Genomic DNA, 10,082 nt, shown 5'->3' on the forward strand with positions numbered 1-10,082 from the left:
ATCGGAAATGTCATCATTCAATGAATCAACCATTTTGTTAAGAACATTTATATAGTGGTTTCATGCCTTACACCTTTTCCTTAGCTAAAATTTGAGATGAGTCCCAAATTCCTTTGATAATTGTTTTGTTTATGTTTTTCAACTCTGAATTGGTCTGATTCAGTCCAATCCATTTTCCTATTTAGAAATAATATAAAATAATTTTATAATTAAATTTAAATAAATCAATTTATTAGCAATTTGGGTGAATCTGAATCAGACTCAAGCTCGGGTTTGAAAATTATTTTGGAATCAGGCCTCGGCCCTAGGTTAGACTAGCCCAACCCAGCTCATATAAGTCCAACGCAACATTCAACATATGTAAAACGACACTGTCCAAGTTCCTCAATACGTAAGGCTATTAGATTTGAAGCGTCGTCGTTTAGGAATGACAAACCAGGTGGAAAACAAACTTGTCTCAGCAGCCACCTAAATACCTCCGTGATTTTACTCCTCTGTTCTCTTCCCTAAAATTTTCCCAGTCTCAACCAAACTCTCTCTGGTGACCCTTCAAAAGAATCACCGCCATGGCGATGCAAACCGGAGTCGGCTTTTCGAAGATTTTGATCCTTGCCGGCGCAGGCACTTCTCATTTTCACTCTCTTACTTCAACCATCCTTATATTCTCGTTTTGTTATTTTTCTAGTTCAATTTTGACTTTTCTTGTTTCGTAATTTTTTTCTCTTCAGGTTACACCGGTACGATCCTTCTCAAGAACGGTAAGCTATCGGACATGTTAGGCGAATTGCAGGTTAGTTTTAACCGTTTCGCATTTATTTCAATTCGTTAGTTTCTCGCTGCCATCCCATTGAACTTACTATCCTTCGGTTTATTATTTATTTATTAATCTCTAAATTATTTCCTTCTAACTTTCTTTCTTTTTTTTTTCCTTTTTTTTTTTGTGATCTGGTAGTCTCTTGTGAAGGGACTGGAAAAAACTGGGGACCAATCAGATGATTCAGATGCCCTTCTGGCTCAGGTATATGATTAAATAGAGCTCAAATTTTAAAATTTTTGATTGTAATTTTGATTCGTTTTTTCTTTTTTTGTGTTAACTAATCTGTAGGTGCGTCGTCTCTCAACGGAGATTAGGCAACTGGCCTCAGCACGGCAGATAACTGTTCTGAATGGGGATTCCGGCGGTATTTTTAATTATATCTGCTTAAATAGTAGTTTGTAGCTTTAAAATTAAAAAATGTGTGAAACCGGTTTATGATTATATTAGCTAGACTGAACGGTGCATTTTCTAAGTGAATGTGTCTTAGTTGTTTGCTTTTTTTTTTTTCCTTCTGATTTGGCAGTTAAGTTAACCTCTCTGGTAATCCCTGCTGCTACCTTGGGGGCATTGGGTTATGGTTACATGTGGTGGAAGGTATGTAAATTATAGATATATTGGCATTTTTTCCATGATTTGTTCGACAACATGAGAAAACAACACTACCATAAATATGATAGGAATATCTCAAAATCTATACGATATGAATTATTAACAGACTGGCATTTGTATAAATATAAAATACCTTAAATATGATTATGATACGGCAAAATACATGAACGTGACATGGATGCCCAAACTGCCTGGCTCATTTCTCTATCCCTTTTTGATGTATTTGCTTCCACATTATTAATACCTTTAGGATAAAATCATACTCTTGCTTACTGATATTATTATTTTTTAAAAACTAGCTCTCTTTCTGTCCATTCATGTCTTCTGCTTTGTAATTAGGTTAATATGTTCTGTTTCTTTCTTTTGTTGTCTTTTTTTAATTACTAGGGCATTTCGTTCTCTGATCTATTTTGGGTAACAAAACGCAATATGGCATTGGCTGTGGAGAACTTAACAAAACATCTGGATTCTGTGTCAGATGCTCTCTCTGTAAGTTTATATTCTCTTATTTTCATTTTCTTAGCATTTTGTTTTCATTGAGCATGTTTTCTACGAACCAAATGATTTCCATTGTCTATATCATGTGCATCTCTAATATGAGTTGTCCTAGTTAGTATATAAATTTTGTATTAAAACCACCTTTCATTACTTTACAAATTATGTGGTCAGGCTGCAAAGAAGCATTTGACCCAACGTATCCAGAACCTGGATGATAAAATGGAAACACAAAAGGAAATCTCAAAAAGCATTCAAGCAAGTGTAAGTGACATGTTTTCCTTTTCTTTTACCTGAACTTTGAAGTCAGAATATCATATGCCGCACAACCTCATTGAATAAGGCCCACTTTCCCACTTGTTTCTTCTTGCATTGCTTATGAATTTTAGTTTTAAGGAATGAAGAGAGTAGGTCAGACATTATTTTTTCAAATGCTTCTCATTGTGACGATGAATCTGTGATTATTTCAATAAAAATAAGTGGGTTTGGATCATTCGTACTTGGTGTTAGAATATCAACCTTATCATGCGCTTATCTGCTGCTTGGTACTGGGCTCTTGGTTAATATACTTGGATTTTAGGGTCAGTAGACAACAAATTAGATAGATCAAAAGAATTAATGTTTTACCATCTTTAATGTTGTTCATATATGTAAACAGGTAGAAGAGGCTCGTATGGATCTTTCCAACATTGAATATGATTTGGATGCACTGCAGAGAATGATTTCTGGTTTGGTCAGAATTCTTTTGTTCTTCTCTAATGTATTTTGCAGTTTTGTTATTGAGAAGCAGTTGTTATATTGTATCACATTGGCTGCATCTCTTCTTTCTTTCTTTCATTTTGCCCCATGTCAGGAGATATTAAACTAATGAAATCTGTTTCTCCAGAAACATAAAGGAGCATTGCTATTTCTTTTTAATGTCTTTACCTTGTTCCTGAATGTCATGGTATTTATGTACATGTATCTGATCTATTTTGCTTTTCCACCTTTGCCCACTTGCAGGATGGAAAAATAGGTTCATTGGAATATAAGCAGGTAAATAACTTATTTCACCTTTTCTTGTACTTTGCAATATTGAATTTCAATGTGTTTCTGGGCGGGAAATTTCATTGTTTGACCTTGCTGCTTTACCCTGTGATCACCTGCATGGGCTGATTGTGGCACTGATGAAAAAGAACGTGATATTTAGTTTCATGCACATCTGACTGTAAATTCTTTTGGTATGCAGTTTCTTTATTGATTTTGTTTAACAGGATTTACCCACATGTTTATTTTTGGCAGGATCTTGCCAATGCTGGTGTTTGGTACCTTTGTAACATTGTTGGGGGCAAGAAAGCAAAGATGCCTGAAGCCTTGCAGGTTGGTACTAGTATGAAGATGACTTTTTAATTTGTTTGCACATTTTGTGTTTGCACTATGATGATATTTTCATTCTATCATATTTAAAAGCAAAAAGGAAGGGGGAAAAATGGGGAGGTTTGGAGATTGTCTTTGTCATTTGTCTTTCCTTATTGGATCATTTCATCTTATAAATCTGGTGGTAATCCCTGCTAGTCTAATAATTACATGATTCATGTTTCTGTACTAAAAAAACAACCTTTCTCATTCCATCTCTGCAAATGTTTTAATGACTATATCTTATAGTCTGATTTGACATTTTCTTGCAGGAGCAACTTAAACTTTCTGGGAAACCTCGTACTTTACTAATGCATTCAGGAACTCCAACTACAAAGGTATCTTTTTGTGTTCATGGATAAATTTTAAATCTCTTGTGCTCTCACATCTACACATGCACGCACGTAGTGCACTTAACATGTGGTTGAATGAAGTGTGCATTGACAGGTTATCAATATTAGCTTGAATGTGAGAGGTTAAACTTTCATGGATGAACCCAATTAATGTGTTTGCTCTACTGCTTCCTGGGTTATGATTGCTTGATGGAGTTTAAACTGATAACTTTGGAGTTTAAAATTTTGACATGCATATTGTTTTCTATAATAGTTTTACCTGGTTCGTTTCAGGGTCTGAAAGACTTTGTAGATATTTTTTCTGCAAGTATGAAAGATTCAGGTCGAGATGCTATCGTGCAAGATGATATTTATAATTTGGAGGATGAGCCAAGAGGCCTGGACAGGTGTGATTCACAGTCTTGGAAATCATTTTTTTTTTCCCTAAAGAAAGTTCACCCAAGTTTTAACCTGGGGAAAACTGTTTTGAATGGCAATGCTATTACAACTCTTGGGGCATGCCATTATTGTGGCTGTAGTTTTTTCTCTTTAAAAAAAATATTCTGGAGTTGATTTCTTAAAATTTTGTAATAGCTAAAAGAAAGTAATATTATGATAGTCTTAAGGAAAAAGAAAGCTTCGGTCCATTTTGTTTCACATAAATTTGATATTTGCAGGAGCATTTCAGGTAGGTGTTGATGGCATGTTGGCAATCATCAATTTGCAGTTTGGCAGTTAGGAGAAATTAGCTATACATGGTAATGAAATGATAAATTCAAGTACAGGAGATTTAGTTAGCCAAGGACAAAGAATTAACTTCATATTGTTTATCTCTGTCTGTAAACTATACCCATTTAACAGTTGATTCAGTTTAAATCTTATTATGTTATTTTGATTCTTCATTTTTCCGTAATTCTTATTATCTCCAAGTATATAGGAAAGCTTTTAAAATATACATTAGACATGCATACTCGCGGCATCCTTTAATTTTGCTAATTGTGATAAAAGTTTTAAGTTATGAAAATATGTGATATGCCGTATGAAATTAAAAGTGCTAAATATTGGGTTTGAATTTTCTTTATCCAGCATTTTTAAGTGAGAATAATTATCGAGTTTAGAGATTAATTTAAATAAAAAAAGTTTTGACTTCAATGTGAGAATAATGTCAAGTTTAACTTTAAAAAAATATATTTATTAAATAACTTAACAGTATAATTATACTCAATATGTGAGACAGGCTTGAGAGCCCATCTCATGTGAGAGGGGCAGTAAACTTGGTCCTAATAAGGGTATGTTGTTGACCTAGTAGAATACTATATTTTATATTAAAATGTTATTATTTAGTTAACCCTTGTTCAAGTAAAATTCTTGTACTTTTTTATAAATAAGAGCTATGAGCAATAATTACATTGTCATTGAGCATAATTATTTTGTAAAAATATAGTGACAATTTTTTTAGAATAAATTCTATTTTCAAAAAACTCATAATTTTTGGTTCCATGGAAATAATTAATATTTCCACTTAAAGTTAATAAAAGTTTTTGTTCTGTACACTTGGTTCGTTTTATTTGAGTCCATACTCAAAGCAAATTGAGGATAGAGGATAGATGAGAAGATTAATTGATAGAAAGAAAGCCGAGAAATAAATTGAACCGCTTCGTAAAAAGCATAAGTAATAATTTAGTTAAGAATTTATTACTATAAATATCATAAGGTTAAGTTTTAAGAAAAATTTTAAACTTCAACTTTGCCTAAAAATCCTATTTTCTAAATTGATTTTTCCAACATGGCCAAAATGTTTTCCCATTGTAGAGGTTGGCATCATCAAGAAAGGAAGAGGCAAAACAACCATAAGACAGACGAACCAATGGCGCATAACGAGGCATCCATTGGTAAGGTGACAAAGGATGAGAGCCTTGCTGCCAAAACACGGATGGATCGATAAATATTTTACAATAAGAAAATGATATTAGATCTTTGGTTCAAAAGGGTGACCTAGAGAATCCCATGGTTAGTAGCTGAGGAATATCTTAGCTCACCTTCGTTGACTATTGTTATCAACAAACATCTCGTTCAAACTTCTTCAGTACACCATCCTCATAGTAGCAAAGACAAGGACAATTGCGACCTCCTCAACATGAGAACTTCAATAGAAGACAAACAAGGAAACCAGTGAATGAAAATGTTAGCGGAGGTGATTGAAAGAATGTTCATCCACCCAAAAGGCACAGCACTAGCAATGACATCCTATTCAAGATGTTCAAAAAGTGAGGACATCTTGTTCGGCCTCTTCACGGAAAAGATAATGCAGTCCCAAAGAAGTGGTTGACGTTTCCCTTGAATAACAAACAAGGAATACAAAAATGCCTAGCATATGGAAAAGAAGATTAAGATGTGATGTCTTGTCCCCCGTGGAAGAATTAATTGAAGGCCAAGGCATAATGTCTTAATCCTATTACACTTACGAAAATTAATGTGTGAGGTCCTAATTCCCTTGACAAAACAACCGAAAGCCAAGATGTGAAGTTTTGTTCCCTCAATGAATTGGCTAAGGTGCAAGGTTTCATCCTCGTTATGCCCATGAAGACAAAAGTATGAGGTCTCATCCCTATTGGATGAATCAACCAAGACGAAGGAGAGAGGCTCCGCCCCATGATGATAATGGCCATAGCAAAAACATAGGCATAAGGGCTGGTCACCCTCTCTACGACAAAACTACCTTTATAGGCCTAAACAAATTGTATAAGAAAAAGCCACTACCTATTCTATTCAGTTGAAAAATGCCTATTTAGGTAAAAAAAGAATGCATTTTTTTAAATCAATGCAGTGCACTCATCTAACAAATATCAAAGTTTGAATATACACATGCAAAAACAACAAACCTCGAAAGTGGTAAACAATAAAAGCAAAAAAGTAATTTCTTTCTTAATGCTTATAAAATATATGACTAAAAAGTCATTGTTGTCAATTGTCTTCGAATGAAATATTCTTAGAAATAGATGAAGGTTAGCCAACAATGCTTTTCCCTTTTATAGCAACATGTATATCCCAATGTCATCTCTCTAAATTAAAGTTTGTGACACTCCACTCTCGACTCAATCTCTGGACCTGAATTTGTGATGTTATATTATATTGCCCAAGCAACTCAAGTTACTATAACATAAATACATTCAATTTAATCGTCATATAATTTATATACATGTATTTAGAAACTCAATGACTTCATTTCATCAATTTATAGAATTATATAGGTTAATATCAGAGTTAGGACTCGAATCCAAACTCAAATACTAAATTTCAAATTCATGTCTCGAGACAAGGATCTCTATGTCTCGAGATAGGTCGTAACTTATTTTGAGATTTTTAGATTCAAAGTTAGCATGTTTGAGATATGGTGGTCGTTAATGATGAAAAAAGGTAAAAGTTGAATCTGCATAAATTTTCCTCATAATTTTTCCCTATTAAATTATTTTATTTATAAGATTATTATTTTAATAAATAAATTTCATGTTAGAAAATATGAAAATATATATTCATTTATTTATCAATATTTTTATAATTTTGTATGCATTTTATAAAGTCTTATGTATTTTTATCGAAAAATAAATTTTAAATAACTATTTATTCTTAAATTTTAAAATTTTATTTTAAAAATCAAGAATAAATTTTCAAAATGTGTAAAATTGAGGGCTAAATTTGTTTATTTTTTAGATTTAGACTAAAATGATAGAAACAGTAAACATTAAAGATATAAATTTGTTATTATGTCAATAAAAAGACTTTCTTTAGTGATTTAATGAAGTAGTGATCAAACTATCAAATTCGATAATGTTGATAGCTAAAATGAAAAATTTTAAACTTGAATGATCAAAATAGAAACACTTTGATAATTAGATAACTAATTTTATAGTTAAAGAAAAAGGAAAAGGAAAACAAATAGAGGAATGTCTTTTTTTTTGTAAAGAAAATAATTCTCAGTCGACTATATAACGCCCCCTTACCCAAGACCGTCGCCGGAGTCGAGCACGAGGCATTACTAAACTTATTTGAGCACTTAAACAAATTCAGACAAGCTGTCTAACTGCGTCACAGTTGCTTAAAAATTCATATCTCGAGTTCTGAAACTCAAAATCCAATTCCGTAAATTTTTCCTTAAACTAGACTCATATAACTATTTACTAATTTTTTTTCTAGAATTTTTGGTCGGGCTAATTAGTACAGTTTATTAGTTAAAGTATCCCCTGTTTCAGGATTTGACTGCTCTGACCTCTGTGTATTATGAATCAGATATCTCCCTGTACAGAGTTTCAACGACTATACCGTTTGTTTCTAATAAAACTAGACTCAATAAGGAATCTGTATATATAAAGCATGACTTCTAATTATCTTTGTACAATTTATGGTGAATTTCCAAAGTCAGAACAGGGGATCCAGAAATCGCTCTGGCCCTATTTCACAAAAATTTAAACATCTCATAAAATATAACTCATATACCTGTTTTGTTCCATTCATATGAAAATAGACTCATAATTCTTTAATTCCATATTTTATTCATCATCTAATTATATCTCTACTATTTTTAATTATTTTTCAAACTCACGTCACTGCTACTGTCTTAATCTATTTTATGGTAAATTTTACCTATTTCATGATTTCCATGGAATAACTAGCATTTAGGCATACATAACACCAAATATGTCCTTGATTAGCCATTCCAACAGCTAATCATTATCAAGCATTTTCATACCACTCAATAACCATATCATAAGACTATATACACAAAATGATTATAATGCTATACATACCATGCTCAAAATATACAAACCGTTATACCAAGATGATACACAGATAGTGTGAGCGAGCCTCTGATCGTTCCTGATTTCTGAGCTGCCTTGTCAAAACTACAAGGAATGAAAAGGAGGGAGTAAGCATAAATGTTTAGTAAGTTCACATGCAAATAGCAAGTAACACAACTATATAAGCAAACATAAAACATCATTTTCATAATCATCACCGAGATATTCATATCACATTTTCATTTACATTAATATTACCATATTGTTGTTATGTCGAGTTTTCAACCCGAGGGTTAAGTACAAACCTATTCAAAGTATTCATTTCACGACACTTACCAATACGTCCCTTTCATCTCTAGTATTCCTCCATTTGAGTAGAATTTTACCCGTTGAACACATCGGAATATAATTCGGATACATGGAAAGTTTGCACGTAAGTGCCACATATGTAGCCAAGCTACCATGTAACCCGCCCATAAGCGAACTCAGACTCAACTCAACGAGTTCGGATGCCCAAATATCCTAGTGACATGTCACTTGTATCCTAATCCATTCCTAAGGTTCAACGGGACCTTTTTCCCAATCATGTGTCTCAACCATCTTCTACGGAATGCCGATCTGAGATACTCGATAGTATTTCACATTTTCCAAGTATACCACATAATTTGACATATTATCAAACAATTATCACGAGTATAATATTTCATAATAATTATCATATCATTTAAATAACATAAAAATATTTAAAATAATAACTATGTTACCAACATTTACAGATGAATTTACCTGGCTGATTTGTAGAAGATATTGAAATTTAGGGACTATTCCGCAACTTTTTCTTTTTCTCGTTCTTCTTTGGATTCTTGATCTATAATATAAAGTATTTCTACTTGTTAGCATTTATTTGACTTCTATTTCACTTCAAAATTTATGCTGTTCAAATTTCAAAATTGCACTTTTACCCCAAAATTTACAGTTTTTACAATTTAGTCCCTGCTCATTTCACCCATCAATTGAACTAATTTTTTTCTCAATTAACATTTTATTTTATCATTATAAATTATTTCACAACCTTTGATATTCTGAATTTCAACACTAACACTTAATTCATAACTTTTTCACAATTAAGTCCTAAATACCATTTTCTATCAAAACGACTTAATAAAACAACCTTAATATGAAATTAGAACTTCAATTTCATAATAATTCATCATATACTGCCCTTACTCAGCCAGGGTAACTTCCAATTTCACCCACCAAATCAAAAACTAATGAATTAGATGATTGGACCTAATTGCAAAAGTCTTAAAAATACAAAAAATATAAGAAAAGGGCAAGAAATAAACTCACATGCAGTGAAATTGTGCAAAACCAGCTTAAAAGCTCTCTCCCATGGCTGTCTGGCCGAAATTATGAGAAGAATGGCCTAGAAATCTCTTTCAATTTCAATTTATTTGTTTAATTTTGTAAAATTTACCATTTTACCCTTAGTTCACCTGATTCCAGATTTTTTTCTTGCTTATGCCGCCTCATCCATTCTCTTTAGGCTAATTTGCCTTTTAAGTCCTCCCCCATTTAACACTTGAGCCATTTAATCATTTTATCAAGTTTTGTACCTTTTTCAATTTAGTCATTTTT

General features: G+C 32.4%; 1 protein-coding gene and 1 long non-coding RNA gene across 4 annotated transcripts; one reads left to right on the forward strand and one right to left on the reverse strand.

Annotated features, from left to right (window-relative positions):
* The first annotated feature begins 394 nt into the window (after nt 1–394).
* LOC108477054 (uncharacterized) lies at nt 395–4,561 on the forward strand. The gene is made up of 13 exons (XM_017779480.2): nt 395–621; nt 729–790; nt 953–1,018; nt 1,106–1,181; nt 1,341–1,411; nt 1,814–1,915; nt 2,096–2,185; nt 2,580–2,654; nt 2,924–2,956; nt 3,203–3,280; nt 3,589–3,654; nt 3,943–4,055; nt 4,326–4,561. Exons 1-13 carry the CDS (start codon nt 567–569, stop codon nt 4,345–4,347), a joined length of 909 nt encoding a protein of 302 aa, XP_017634969.1. The 5' UTR covers nt 395–566; the 3' UTR covers nt 4,348–4,561.
* A 756-nt stretch (nt 4,562–5,317) lies between these two features.
* On the reverse strand, nt 5,318–9,872 carry LOC108478796 (uncharacterized). Of its 3 annotated transcripts, none has more exons than XR_008276223.1 (5): nt 9,795–9,872; nt 9,231–9,312; nt 8,482–8,549; nt 5,688–5,792; nt 5,318–5,567 (listed from the first exon to the last, which is right to left on the reverse strand). It is a non-coding gene; the product is annotated as an uncharacterized LOC108478796 (long non-coding RNA). The 3 variants fall into 3 exon arrangements; XR_008276222.1 differs by having other exon boundaries at nt 8,474–8,549; XR_001870353.2 differs by having other exon boundaries at nt 8,454–8,549.
* Between the last annotated feature and the right edge of the window lie 210 nt (nt 9,873–10,082).

The sequence above is a fragment of the Gossypium arboreum genome, chromosome 12, assembly GCF_025698485.1.
Source record: "Gossypium arboreum isolate Shixiya-1 chromosome 12, ASM2569848v2, whole genome shotgun sequence".
Lineage (NCBI taxonomy): Eukaryota > Viridiplantae > Streptophyta > Magnoliopsida > Malvales > Malvaceae > Gossypium > Gossypium arboreum.